The sequence below is a fragment of the Siphateles boraxobius genome, unplaced genomic scaffold (assembly GCF_051911475.1).
Source record: "Siphateles boraxobius isolate OS27281-9 unplaced genomic scaffold, OSU_SipBor_1 32, whole genome shotgun sequence".
Taxonomy (NCBI): Eukaryota; Metazoa; Chordata; class Actinopteri; order Cypriniformes; family Leuciscidae; genus Siphateles; species Siphateles boraxobius.
In genome coordinates this window covers 6,680,001-6,695,000 of record NW_027508942.1, presented here as the reverse complement: position 1 = coordinate 6,695,000, position 15,000 = coordinate 6,680,001, and the positions used below count along the sequence as shown (strand labels likewise).

Sequence of the window (15,000 nt, the reverse complement as noted above, 5' to 3'; positions counted from 1 at the left end):
GAATCCTTATTCAGAAAGAGCTGACTCTCTCGTCTCTGAGCATACAGAGTTCTCGGACGACACAGAGCGCCGCCCACAAGCCGTGCTCTCCTCGTCCCCCTCTGTCCCAGAGGCGGTTGACACGGCGTGCCGTCCACGGACCGCTTCGCCCCTGTCCCACTCTGTCGCAAGACCCCTGACAGAGCAGGCCCCCTTGGATCGCTGGTCCTTCCCTGGCCTCCTCTGTCAGGGTGCGGTTTTGACCTTGCCCCTACACCGGGACGCTATGCCGTCCACGTCTGGGCCGGTCATTCCGCTTCGCTGCACCACCGGAGGGACGTCTGTGGTTCTTGACGCCGCTGGCACAGTTGGGAGCCTGCCTAGAGCTTCCCTATTTGTTACGCTGGGTCGCGCGAACCATTGGCTCAGGTTGCTATTCAGTTCGCATGGTCTCCTCCCCGCTTCAGGGGAGTCCGCTCCTCTTTGGTCGATAGCTATGCCCCTATCATGAGAGCGGAGGTTGCTACCCTACTGGCGAAGGGTGCGATTGAGACTGTCCCTCCAGCCGAAATGAGGTCCGGTTTTCAGCCCCTACCTCATTGTCCCGGAGAAGTCTGGTGGGTTACGGCCAATCCTGGACCTACGCATCTGAACCGCTCCCTTCACAGGCTGCCGTTCAAGATGCTCCTGGCCAAACGCATTTCTGGATGTGTGCGGCCACAGGATTGGTTTGCAGCGATCGGCCTGAAGGACGCCTACTTTTATGTCTCCGTTCTCCTTCGACTCAGACCATACCTACGGTTTGCTGTCAGGGCGCGCACATATCAGTACGCTGTTCTCCCATTCGGGCTAGCCCTGTCACCTCGCGCCTTCACAAGGTTGTTGAGGCAGCCCTTGTTCCTCCATGGGAACACGGGGTTCGCATCCTGAACTATCTCGGTGACTGGCTGTCTTAAGCTCACTCCTGAGACCAGGTTTGCGAATACAGGGACCCAGTGCTCCGCCACCTAGCTTGTCTGGGCCTACGGGTCAACTGGGAAAGGAGTAAACTTTGCCCGGTGCAGAGGAGCTCTTTTCTCGGTATGGACTTGTCGCCTTCTCAACTCAGCCATTGCTGACTTGCCTGAGACTATCAAGCGCAAGAGTGCGGTTCCACTGAAGTTTTTTCAGAGGCTCCTGGGGCATATGGCATCCGACCTGTCGTCAGTACTCACCCCGTGGTCGAACCTCAGTTTTCTACGGGTCCGAGTTCCCCTGGAACGAGCTTCCCGGCATGTTGTTGTCTCAACAGATGCCTCCACGGGCTGGGGCGCCATGCGCAATGGACATGCTGTCACACTCTCATGTTGAGCAGAAATGCTCCTGAAAAATTCAGTGAGATTTATCACACCCAGGTGTTGAGCAGAAATGCTCCTGAAGTTCAGTGAATTTCTTCACACTTAGGTGTTGAGCAAGGTTGCTACTGAAGCTCAGTGATTCTCGCGTGTAGTATTGAGTAGTATGGCATGTCTATTGCCTCGAGTTGCTGGCAGTACGCCTTGCCCTGCACCACTTCTGGGCGTTGCTCAGGGGTCAATACGTACTAGTCCGATCAGACAATACCGCCACAGTAGCGTACATCAACCGTCAAGGTGGTCTACGCTCGCGCCGTATGTCGCAACTCGCCCGCCACCTCCTCTTATGGAGTCAGAAGCATCTGAGGTCGCTTCGAGCCATTTTCATTCCCGGAGTCCTGAACTGTGCAGCCGACGAGCTCTCACGGCTTCAGCCCCTCCCTGGAGAATGGCGACTCCATCCCCAGTCGGTTCAGCTGATTTGGGACCAGTTCGGGGACGCACAGATAGATCTGTCTGATAGAGCAGGTCATTCTGGTCGCGCCGTACTGGCCCGCCCGGACCTGGTTCTCCGAACTAGTACTCCTCGCGACAGCACCTCCCTGGCCGATCCCTCTGAGGAAGAACCTTCTTTCTCAGGGACGGGGCACCCTATGGCACCCTCGTCCCGATCTCTGGAACCTCCACGTGTGGCTCCTGGATGGGACAAGGCAGGTTTGAGTACCCTACCACCAGCGGTGGTGGCTACCATCACTTCCGCTAGGGCGTCGTCCACGAGACATGTCTATGCGTTGAAGTGGAACCTCTCGTCAGCTGGTGCTCTTCTCACTGAGGAGACCCCCGGAGATGCTCGATCAGCGTTGTGCTTTACTTCCTTCAACAGGGGTTGGAGCGAAGGCTGTCTCCCTCCACCCTGAAGGTCTATGTTGCCGCCATTGCCGCACACCATGACCTCATCAAAGGTAAGTCGGTGGGGAAGCAAGACCTGGCCATCGGGTTCCTGAGAGGAGCGAGGAGACTAAATCCGCCTCGCCCTCCTGTCGTTCCCTCTTGGGACCTCTCAGTGGTTCTAACTGCCCTGAAGAGTGCTCCATTTGAGCCCCTGCAATCAGTCGAGCTTAAATTCCTGTCTATGAAGACAGCGCTCCTGGTTGCACTGGCCTCCATCAAGAGGGTAGGGGACCTGCACGCATTCTCTGTTGACGAAGCGTGCCTGGAATTCGGGCCGGCTTACTCTCACGTGATCCTGAGACCCCGGCCTGGATATGTGCCCAAGGTTCCTACCACTCCCTTCCGGGACCAGTTTGTGAACCTGCAAGCACTGCCCCAGGAGGAGGCAGACCCAGCCTTGGCACTGCTCTGTCCAGTACGCGCTCTCCGTGCCTATGTAGACAGAAAGCAGTATTTCAGGACCTCAGACCAGCTCTTTGTCTGTTATTGTGGGAAGCTGAAGGGAAAGGCTCTCTCCAAGCAAAGGTTGTCTCACTGGATAGTGGACGCCATTGCTTTGGCATACCAGCAGCAAGGTCGACCATGCCCCCTTGGTGTGACTGCCCACTCCAGCCGGACTGTAGCGTCCTCTTGGGCTCTAGCGCATGGCGCCTCGCTAACAGACATCTGCAGAGCTGCAGGCTGGGCGACACCTAACACATTCGCCAGATTCTTCAATCTCCGAGTGGAGCCAGTGTCCTCTCATGTACTCGCTTCAACCAGCTAGTACTGTACCCGCTCAGGTGTCTTCGCTTGCTCGCCATTCCACTCCACGGACTTGATACGTGCGATTTCTCCTCAGGTGAGCTTCCCCGAAAGCCCTGAGCTCCTCCAGCACTCCTGACGTCGGCGCCAGTGTCTATTGCCTGCGCGTCGGCTAGGTGCCTCCCGTGTGCATGGTCCCTCCTCTGAGCGACCCCCACATGTGTATTTCCACTGTAAGCCTCTCTGAGCATGTGTCTTTCCCTTGGCAAGCCACCTTGCCACCCCTGGGGTTGAAATATTCCACCTGCAGCTGGACACCCCAGTGTTCTCCATATGCATCCCTCTGGGTCATATGTGTATTCTCTAAGTCCCCCTCCCCTCTGGGTTGGCAATAATTGCATATTTCCTCTAAGCTATGGGATATGCTCCCCAGTATACCTTGGTATTCCTGTGCTAAATAGGAGTCCTTCGTCTGTGCCAGTCTCACGACAAGGATCTCAGATTTACGCAGGGCACTGGAAGACAGCCGACAACGAAAGGGAATGCCTCGGTTACGTATGTAACCCTCGTTCCCTGAGTAGGGAACAGAGACGTTACGTCTGCCTGCCACTTTCCGCTGTACCGCAGGGATCGCCTGAGCTCAGTCTTGGCTCCTCAGCGAAGAAACATATCTGCATGTTGCCGGCTTCCTCCTTTTATACCCACGAGGTGGGGCGGAGTTACGCTAGGCAAATTCTGCAGACCCATGGCATTTCTTTGCCATTGGCTCGTTTTGTAATACTCGAAGTCGATAGGTGTTCTAAGCGAAACCCCATTCGTCGTCATCCGACGTAACGTCTCCGTTCCCTACTCAGGGAACGAGGGTTACATTCGTAACCGAGACGTTTCCAGTAGAGTTACACACAAACACAACGACTTTTCTCCTGTGTTTTCTGTGTTTATGAAACCTCAATCTTTGATAAATGCTGAATGTGTATTCTAGAATCCAGAGGATCTGTGATCTGGACGGCCTCACGAAACTTGACGTTCTGGACTTACACAATAATCAGGTACAGATTCAGATATTGTATATGATTATATTTTTATGAGAGCTTCTGCCTAGTGTCTTGAGGCATTAAATATCCCATTAAATATGTCAAATCAACTTTTTCCTACATTAAACATTAAAGTCAGCATTTATTTTGTAAATGCATGTTGACATCAATGCATCACGTCATAAAATAAAATGCGGTCACAATTCATGTAATATGAAATGAAAAATATGTAATATGTAAATAAACATATGTCTATTAAAGGCTCTCAGTTTCTGCTGATTTGAAACCTTCTCGTCGTTCTGTTGAGTTGAGTAGCAATACAGTAGCAATTAAAGTAGCAACACATCTTTGTCAAGGATAACACAATAAACTTTAGTTGCATGAACTTATTTCCATTGTAAGCCTGTCTCAAGCGGCCCAATGGAGGTTTCCGATAGAACGGGTGAATCTCTGCGCGTCTCTAGCCGCGTTTCCATTACCCTTCAAATTGCACAAATTGAAATGACGAATTGAATATACGCCCAATAGAAACACGTCATTTTCGCAAAAACTCCCATTTATCGCAAAAAAGTTTTACCCTCGCATGAGGTGGTTTTTCATGCAATTCGAAAAAAATATATTTCACAAAATTGCAATGGAAACAGTTTTTGAGCATTAACAGTCACCTGACGTAGATGACCCGGTGTGTTTGGACAGAAGACGAGACAGAGTTCTTTATTAAACTCATAAAAGACAAAAGAAGTACAGGAATACTGGATTCTAAACCTCAAAGAAACGTCACAATCACGAGAAACACCCAGAAACTCCTTGTATGAGCAGCTCTCAGTATAAGAGTCTTTCCTGCCCATCTCCTTCGGTTAATAATAATGGGCAGTGCAGTGGCTGATATATACATAAACCTACCAACATAAAAAAATAATCTGTCGCCATGGTTTTTGGAATGATTATCGCGAGAGGAAAAAATGACGTTTTAGTCGCATAACATTTAATGGAAACTGATACGGCGTCATTTCGCAATAGTTTTTTGTCGACATTCAGAAAAAAATGCAAATGTTTTGCGCAAATCTGTAATGGAAACGCGCCTAATTTCGCAAAAACTCCCATTTATCGCAAATTGGTGGTTTTTCAGGCAGTTCGAAAAACACATTTTTTTTTTCCGCAAAACTGCAATGGAAACAGTTTTTGCGCATTTACAGTCACCTGACGTGGATGATGCGGTGTGTTTGGACAGAATACGAGACAGAGTTCTTTATTAAACTCAAAGACTAAATAATTACAGGAATACTGGATTCTAAACCTCAAAGAAACGCCACAATCACGAGAAACACCCAGAAACTCCTCGAATGAGCCGCTCTCAGAGTCTTTCCTGGCCATTAATGCTGGATAATGTCCCCAAACTAAGCAAACCAAAAGCCAATGGCGAAGAAAGGCGAAAAAGGCGACAAATGTAAACATGGTTTGTAAAATGTAAACATTACATTTCTGGGTTACTTCTGTGGGAATGAGATCTTTAGACCAGTCGCACTGAGACGTTTCAAATGATACCAAACATGTATAACACTGTATGATAATTGTTCATATTAAACCACATAGATTTTCGGGTAAATTCAGGGATGTGTGAAGGGAATGATGTGTAAATTGTGAGGTGATAAACTCAAGTGTGATCATGTCTCGTACAGGTAATATAGCAAGAGTTTAAATGTTAATTTCCTTTGTTTTCTCAGAGAGTATCCCTCTCTTTCAGTTCTCCCAGTTTCTCCAGTCTTACATCCTTGATTATTTAACTAGACATTTTCATGACAAAAAAAAATGCACATATATCCATATCTATTAAGCCATATTATCCAAAAACAATCTGTTCACTCTTAAACTAAACCAACATTATCCATTAAAACCTCGATGTCCAATGGAAACTTACTCCACTCCTGCGCACCGTCTCTTACCATACAGTGTCTTACACTTACATAGATTTATCCATAATACTTTGTCTAGTATAGTGTCCATGTCTTACATTAACCCGAGACAAATATGAGTTAATGTACACTGGGGCCTAATTAATAATTCATTATTTTATGTACCATTTTTAGTTTCAGGAATGCTAACTGCTAACCATCCATGCTGATGAAAGTGTGCATTATCCACACGAGTAACAGAATGATATCCTAAAATTACTCTCAATCATTTATTTTGTGACTTTTGTAACTTTGTCATCCAAATGCTGGATGATTTGCTCTGTGATAGTGGAGGCGGATGCTGATTGGTTGATTAGTGGTTTCATCATCAGAAGCTCCGCCCCCTCACTGCTGTGTGTGAATAACACATCAGGAGATCCAGGGGTTTTGAGGTGGATCAGCATCAGTCTGCCAATTATTTCCTGCCTCAGTCTATTTTAATCACGTTAAGTGCTAGTTTGGTTGTTTGTGTGAGCTGTTGGACATTCAGCGCCTCGTTGCTTTTAAAGAACAACCAAAGTTTCTTTTTTAAACTATGTGTTTTATTTCACTGTAACCTCTACACAAACCTTTCAAACTCTGTCACTGGTTTCTTTGTATTTTTGTTTACAGGCTTTAAAGAAGACATTTGGCAGATTTTAGTAGAAGTGAAATAAATTAAGAAAGTGAAACAGAAAAAAGTTATAGAAGTTTGAGTTTTATATAAAATAAAAACATTTTTTGAAAAATTTTGTTTCATGAAAAAATTAATTGTGCAACTCTGAAAAATCTGTCCTTCCTCAGATCTCTCAGATTGAAAACGTGTGTGGTTTGTCAAAGCTTGGTTTGCTGGATCTGTCGGGGAACCGCATCACTCGAGTGCAGAATCTGCAGGGCTTGAAGAGTCTGACCGAACTCAACCTGCGACACAACCGCATCTCACACCTGGTGAGTTTCATACGTAGATCATACACATTCAAAATAAATAAACAATTTAAAAATAAAAAAACATCAACACTTACTGTACTTAAACTGATTAAATATGTAAACCGTTCACCTACGTGACCATCAGAGAACCGTGAAACACGTGAATGTGATGTTAAATTATTGAAATATTAAAACTTATAATCTCAGAATGAATTCAATAAAGTTATTTATAGAAACTACACAAATAGCTGATGATCTCCAACGACTGTCCGAGGGTGTTGCAATGCATTTGCTACAGCATTCTCAGTGTTGTTTTGCACTTTGATATATGGTTGTGTAGTACCCTCACCGCCTGATGAGGGGAGATATATGTATAAATTAATACAGGACACGGAGCTGCTGCTGCTTCACTTATCAGAGTCTGTATTGTTTGAGCAGCGCGCGTGAACCCCCTCCCTCAAGCAGGCGAACACTCCCAAAAGGTAAAAGCAATCAAATAATCGAACGATTGAGCAGGGAACATTAATCGTGAAAGAAATAATCACAAAAAAAACATGTATTAGAAATACATTCTCTTGTCGTCACATCTTACATATCATATATTTATTTACTACTATTTATCTACTTATTTATTTACAATTACTTATCTACTTTTGTAACCACCACACTCTCCCCCTCGAAAATACATGTCGCCCCGACATTACTTTGTTTTCACTCTCTTTCTTTAGGTGGTGCTGTTTTATATGCAAATGTTCTAATTTATTTATGCACTGCGAGTTAACTGTATGTTCAGTTCATCAATAAAGGTAAGTGTAGGGAACTCCATAGTCTCTTGTCCTCCTAATACTGCTTTTTTTTTCTAATCCATTCTTTTCAGTGTGCATATAAGTCTTTGTACGTGTAAAAGTATACTGGCTGGTACTGTGATGCTGGGTAAGTCCATGGAGTCATGCTGTGCATTTCATATGGCGTGGGTTGAAACGCTATTGTGTTCATCTGCTCTACATTATAGCATGCAGGGGTACCCAGGTAATCATAGGTGAATGTCTTTGGTGGTCTCCTCTCTCTCTTAGGCAATCTACACTCCTGTTCTTCTTCACTGTTACTTTCCCACAGGGCTAGATGTCCATCTGCTGTATGGTCAGATTTTCCTCCAGGTTGTTCCTCCTCCATCACATCAACTTTCTGTTGAGGTATCTCCTCATTTTCCATACGAACTTCTGTTTCATGATCCTTCGCTACCTCTTGACCGATTTCTTCCCTTTCCTTTTCAGGTTCACAGGGCCAGATAACTGGTAAGTTTCTGCTTTCTAACTCACTGTTTCCTTCCACAGGTTGCTGAGACTGGACCGCTGGTAAGTACCACTGACTACATCCTTCATCGTCTTCCTCTGAGCTAGAATCATCCCTTTCTACAGAGGTAGGTTTATCCACTTTTTTCTTTGTTTTTGGCTGTGTTCTGAGCTCCATTTCCATTGGCAGGTAATCACACGGTAACAAGAGATTTCGTTGTAGAACCCTCAATCTTCCCTTTCCTCGTTCCGGCTTGACTTCATAAACAGGGCTTTCTTCTCCCATTCGACGAATAACTGTGTGTATATCATCTTCCCAGTGATTGCGAAACTTTCCTGTACCTCCTCTGGGTGTGAGATTTCGCACCAGAACACGATCTCCTGAGTGCAGCACTGAGCTCAACCTGTCCGTTCCCTTGCGGGTGAAACGTTCAACCTGTCCGTTCCCTTGCGGGTGAAACGTTCAACCTGTCCGTTCCCTTGCGGGTGGAAAGGGGTTGTTTGCGTTCCTGCAATTCCACAATTCTTTTTTAACTGATAAAGCAACTGATTCTCGAATTCTGCTCCCTGGTCATGGTGAATCCTTTGGGGAAATCCAAATTTCAGTGCATAGACATTTAATATTCGATCCGCGACAGATTTTGCAGATTTTGATGTGGTGGCGTAAACCTGTGCAAACCTTGTGAAGTGATCAACTATCACCAGGATATATTCATATCCACCTGTACTCCTGTCCAGGTGCAGAAAGTCAATGGAGACGAGTTCAAATGGGTGAGTGGTGACAATATTCATTAGTGGTGCTCTGGTTTCTCTACTTGGTTTCTTTTGTTTCAGACACTTACAACTCTTGGTCACGAAATGTTCAATTTCACCCTGCATTTTGGGCCAGAAGAATCTGTCTCCGATCAATGACGTCGTCCTCTCCACTCCTTGATGACCCATTTTACTATGTAACTCCTGCAGAACACGTTGTTAAATATTTCAGGCAGCACAAGCTGAGATCGGGTAGCTGTCTTCCGGCGGAATATTCTATCCTCTCCAATGCACAGTTTGTCCCATTGTCGCAGCAAACTTCTACCCTGTGCACTGAATGTCCTTAATAAGTGTCTGGAGGGTTTTTCGCCAGCCCTCTTACATTGTACTACAGGTCCAATGTGGATATCACTTCTCTGCGCTTGTCGTAACTCATCGGTGGAAAAAGACTGGCCTGACTCCGCACACTCCGTCGGGTCATAAAGCGAACTCATGGCTGTCCACGAACATTGGCAAGATCTTGAACTTCTACAGCCTGTATGGGTGCTTCGATGCAATCGGATGAGAGTTCCTGTAGATTGCTCCAACTTCCAGGGGCATCCTGGATAAGCTGTCTGCATCAATGTTTTCTTTGCCAGGGCGTTAATTTCTGGTGAAATGGAAATCCGCGAGCTCCGCAACCCACCTGGATCCAGTCACATTGAGCTTGGCACTGGTCAGTACATAAGTAAGCGGATTGTTGTCGCTGTATACTGTGAAGGTAGGTGCGTAGTACAGATAATCACGGAACTTCTCTGTGATGGACCACTTCAAGGCTAAAAACTCCAATTTCCCTGAGTGAAGATGATAATTTCTTTCAGAGGCTGTCAGTGTACGGGATCCATAAGCAATGACTCTAAGTTTCCCCTATTGCCTTTGGTACAGAACAGCACCAAGTCCCTGGTTTGAAGCATCCGTATGGAGTATAAACGGCTGCGAGAAATCAGGAAATCCAAGGACCGGAGGTTCCGCCAAGCAGTCTATTAGTGTCTCCAATCTCTGCTGATGTTTTTCTGTCCATAAAATGGGCTTCTGGGAAGGCACTCCTTTCTTTTTGTTTTTTGTCTCCACTTCTCCTTTCAGTAAGTCATAGAGCGGCCCAGCGATCTTGGAGAAATCTTTGATGTATTGCCTATAGTAACTTAAGAGGCCAAGTACGGCTCTTAACTGTCCCACCGTGCTGGGTCTTTTCTCTCTCAGGGCTCTCACAGCCTCGGTGTCAGCAGGGTCAATTTTACTTCCTTCCGCGGACACAATCCTCCCCAGGTAAAAAACTTCCCGCTTGAACACCTCACATTTACTAGGCTTGAGTTTGATCCCATATCGCCTTAAATGCTGCAGGACTCTTTTCACATCATCGACATGGTCTTCAAAGGATTTGCTGAACACTAGCATGTCATCAAGGTAGGGGACACAGCAATCGTCTCTGAGATCTTTCAGGCACTCTTCCATGCAGCGTTGGAAAGCCACGGGAGCGTTCATCAGACCAAAAGGGATACGAATCCATTCATACAACCCCCATGGCGTTACAAAAGCTGTCATGGGTCTACTCTCTTTGGCCATGAAAGTCCAGCGGTGGTTCCCATGCGATGTCAGAGCAGAGGTATGTCCGGTTTCATCTGTTATTTGATTGATCCTCACAGAAGTTAAGTCAGGTCCCTCACAAGTAGCAGTTGGATACACTGCCTGTACAGGTTGCACTGTGCCTATGACCATTTTGCCTGCTAACAGTAGGTCATGATCCGTAGTGTTCTGTACAGTGACAATTATGTGGGGAGATCTATGTTGTCGCAGGGTTACAATCGTCTCACAGAACTCCAACCCCTCCACCCACTGTGGGTTAACGTCAGGCTCAAAAATTAGCAATGTATTTACTTTTGGTCGGTGTGACTGCACTCTGCTTTCAATTTGTACTGATGTGTGTTTGGGCACATGAACATTTTCTTTTTTTGTTTTGATTAAATATTCACATGACGTTTCTGCATGAACTTGCTCAATGAAAGCTTGAACTTTTTCTCTCTCCACCGATTCATTGGTGATTGGCTGAGTTAATTCCTTGTTATTCACTATTTGCTCAATCACGTTGTATCCAATGATAGGATGACGAAGCTCTCTGCCCTTCATTACCAACACAGGTATGACCAGTTCTTTTGTTTTCACTTCATTTGATGCCAACCCAAAAGTCACTTCCATCCACCCTGCATAAGGTATGTCCTGCCCGTTTGCAGCCACAAGGCAAAGTCCTTCAGGCGCATCAATTGCCTCTGCAACATTTCTCAGTCTGATATTTGGCAAGTGTTTGTTTTTCCACTGTTCATCCACTATACACACTTGAGATCCTGTATCCCACAATACATCAACAAGCTGGCCTTGGATGTAACACTGTACAAGACATTGCTTCCCTACAAAAGCAGTACCCATAGACATTTTCTCTTTCGATTTCCTTTTTGGCAAGGCAGAATTTATAATGACATTGGAGGACTGATTGCGTCGTTTCTTATCTTCTGTCCCGTGATTAGATTGACATGCTTTAGAGCGGTACAATGTTTGTTTACCAGTCTCACAGTGTCTCAATATGAGGTCAGGGTGGATGGTGCCACCAAATGAACAGCTTTGACGGGACTCTTCCATCGCACTGGTCACTGCCTGTCCCGCGGTCGTGACCTATCCTCGTTTAAAGAACCATCTCTGTGTGTCATGGGCATCCGTGCTCGACAGCCAGCTGAGAAATGGTCGCTACCACCACACTTGTAACAGTGACTACAGTAGACATCCAATCCACTTTGTTGACATGCAAAGCATTTCCTTACTCAAGTCGCAGGAGGGTGATAGCGTTGTGCTGGGAGCTACTGTGGTCATGGAACTGTCTCTCTCCTCTGGTCGTAAGGCTGCCAGTAATATTGAGGTGGGTATTGAGTCTGTGGTGGGGACGGACTAGTTAAAGGAGGGCACTGAGTAGACATGACTTGAGGTTGCTTGATTGACTCTTTAATTTGAGACACCTCTGCACTGAGGTCTTTCAACAGGGCCATACCTGAACGCATTTCCCTCAGCTCACTTAAGATCTGAAGTTCGGTCTTCTCTGGATTGTGCTGAGGTGGTGTTTTTCCCTTTTTCTCCATGGTGGTATCACTGGATTGAACTGTGTGTACTTTAGTGGCGCATGGCTGGATGAATTTCTTTTTACTTTGGCACTGAGCTTCGTGGGCGCACGCCAGATTAACTTTATCAAAGAGTAGTTTGTCACTTACATCAGTTTGTGTCAAATAGGGTCGCAGATCACCTCTAATGCTGTCATTCTGTAGTCCCGTCAGGATAGTATGGAGAAACATGCTTTGGACTAGCTTTGGGTCATACTTCAAACTTGATTCGGCCTCCTGTGATGCAAACAGAATCTTTTGTCTTAAATCCAGACAGCGGACAAGGAAGCTCTGCGGGGTCTCTCTGCTGCTCTGTACCTCTGAGGTAAGTTGTTTATACAGCTCAGTGGCACCCTTTTCTCGGAAATGAGCCCTGAGAATCCGTCTTAATGTGGGCAGTGTAAGGTTTGTCTTTCCCTCTAAGTAGCTACGAAGCTGCATGCCTGGTGCAATTGCTCGGATTACAGCATCAACAATTTCAAGCTCAGAGAAACCTCTGCTCCGTCCATGTTCAATTTGGTGAGCTAGACTTGAGAAGGAGAGTTTGTCTTTTTGCCCAGGTTCACGTATCTGGCCAGATATTTTGAACTCCCTGCTCCATGTTGACATAACTGACGCTGAGTGACAATTTAGGTTGGTAGTTTGTGTGTCTAAGCTTTGCTGTGGGTTTGTTTGGTGTGGGGCACTAACATTCTGCTGTGTGCTTGTAACGTTGTTATGTTTTTGTTCAATTAGTTTTTGCAGAGCTAACTGCAACGTATCAATTTCTTTTTGTAGCTTTTCTTGCTCTGTGACCTGCACTACTGAGTCTACAGTCACTCTCTGAACCGCCTGTGCTGTCTGTTGCTCTGAGGTATTTTCACTCCCCTGTTGAAGTTCACAAATTTTGTCTCTTACTCACAACAGTTCTGACATGCCATTATCTTCCAGTTCATCTAACCCCTGCCTTTCAAGATGTCTCACTAGTGCAGAAATGACAAATGAGCGGCTTTTGTCGATAACATGTTCACTCAATTTCACAAGGTTTTCTCTTGATAGTGAATACAATACTCCTATCACTTCAAGTCTTAAGTCCTCTAACTGATCCATGGTTCACTTGGGCTGTGGGTGTGTGCAGTGTGTGATGTAGAAAAGCAGTATTAGCTGGTCGGAATATGGCAATGTTCCGGGTATCGACGATCAACCTCAGATAGCACGCACTATTCTTCCGAACTCAACGTGGACGCCAGCCGTTCTCACTCTGTTCTCCTTAGCCGCAAGTCAGAATGAATGACACTGGAGGTAGACCATCATCTATGGACGCCTACCTTCACTGCATTTCATCCCAGCGGTGCCTCCAAAATGTAGTACCCTCACCGCCTGATGATGGGAGATATATGTATAAATTAATACAGGACACGGAGCTGCTGCTGCTTCACTTATCAGAGTCTGTATTGTTTGAGCAGCGCGCGTGAACCCCCTCCCTCAAGCAGGCGAACACTCCCAAAAGGTAAAAGCAATCAAATAATCGAACGATTGAGCAGGGAACATTAATCGTGAAAGAAATAATCACAAAAAAAACGTGTATTAGAAATACATTCTCTTGTCGTCACATCTTACATATCATATATTTATTTACTACTATTTATCTACTTATTTATTTACAATTACTTATCTACTTTTGTAACAACCACAGTTGCTAGGGTATTGTTGGTGGTTGCTAGGGTGTCTGTGATTGATGACGATCTTCTGTCTGTGATTGGTGGAGTTGCGCATCAGCTGACATATTCACGGATCTCTGATGCCGGTTAAAGCTCACATCCACGTTTAGACATTGTTTTAATTTTTGTTATAAGTCATAAATGACGAGGAGGCTTCACACAATACAGAGTCAATGGAGGCGGTTGGGTTGTCCCCCCCCACCCCGGTGGGTGTGGCCTCAGATGATGACGCGTGTCGCTCTGTCTCTACGACATGTAGCTAAATAAAAAAAAAATTTGCTAAATATTTTTTTTCTACTTTTACATTTTTTGATTCAGTTTATTTCAGTACGGGTTTCATTTTAAAATCATTTATTTACATTTTTCATTTTTGGGACATAATTAATTATTAGCTTTTCAGCAACCACTTAAAAACATCTTAGCAACCATTCTCCACACCCTAGCAACCACAAATTGATTTTGTTTGAAAAGCCTCCAGCTGAAAACAATGACTGAATGTTTTTGCTGTCGATCACTTCCTGTGTGTGTGTGTGGAGGGGGGGGGGGGGTGCTGAATTTGAGCATCTCTCTCTCTACACACACACACACACACACACACACACACACACACTCCCCTCCCCCGCAGTCGTCCTGCTCTTCCGCTGCCCCTCCCGTCAGTGTTCCGCCGCAGCGGTGTGTGTGTGTGTGTGATGGATCAGTGGGCCAGTGACTGAGGGATGCTGCATCACCTCTCTCTATCTCTCTCTCACTCTCTCTCTCTCTCTCTCTCTCTCTCTCTGTTAGACGGATGTGCAGCATCTTCCTCGTCTGCAGCGTCTGTTTCTCAGCGCTAACAGCATCAGCAGGTAAGATTAGCATTAGCGTGTTTAACTCCGGCCTGTCTGAGGACATGTCGTGCCTTCGTACTGCAGCACACACACACACACACACACACACACAAACACACGGGCGGAAGCGTTTATACTGTCATCCAGTGTTTCTGATTCTGTAACCATGGGAACATGGTCCAGTAATTAGTTTTTTATGTGTTGTCATGGAGTTGTGCGGTTGCTAAGGGTGTGGCCGCATGTATGATGTTGATGCGGTGTGACGGAACGAGCGTTACGGCGTGTTCTTCCTCATTACTGCTGTGTCATACTGCTACATCTAGAGCCCTGCGTGTGAGTGTGTGTGTGT

At 45.9% G+C, this 15,000-nt stretch overlaps 1 protein-coding gene across 3 annotated transcripts in view; it reads left to right on the top strand.

Moving 5' to 3' along the window:
* LOC143700902 (leucine-rich repeat-containing protein 49-like) overlaps positions 1-15,000 on the top strand; it is a 51,212-nt gene that overhangs the window by 12,108 nt on the left and 24,104 nt on the right. For all 3 annotated transcript variants that reach the window (XR_013189669.1, XR_013189668.1, XM_077194660.1), the window contains exons 7-9: positions 3,991-4,057; positions 6,778-6,921; positions 14,608-14,669. Coding sequence is in view for 1 of the 3 variants with exons in the window: in XM_077194660.1 (XP_077050775.1) it covers positions 3,991-4,057; positions 6,778-6,921; positions 14,608-14,669 (273 nt within the window). In the remaining 2 variants the exon portion in view is untranslated. The remainder of the gene's footprint in view (positions 1-3,990; positions 4,058-6,777; positions 6,922-14,607; positions 14,670-15,000) is intronic.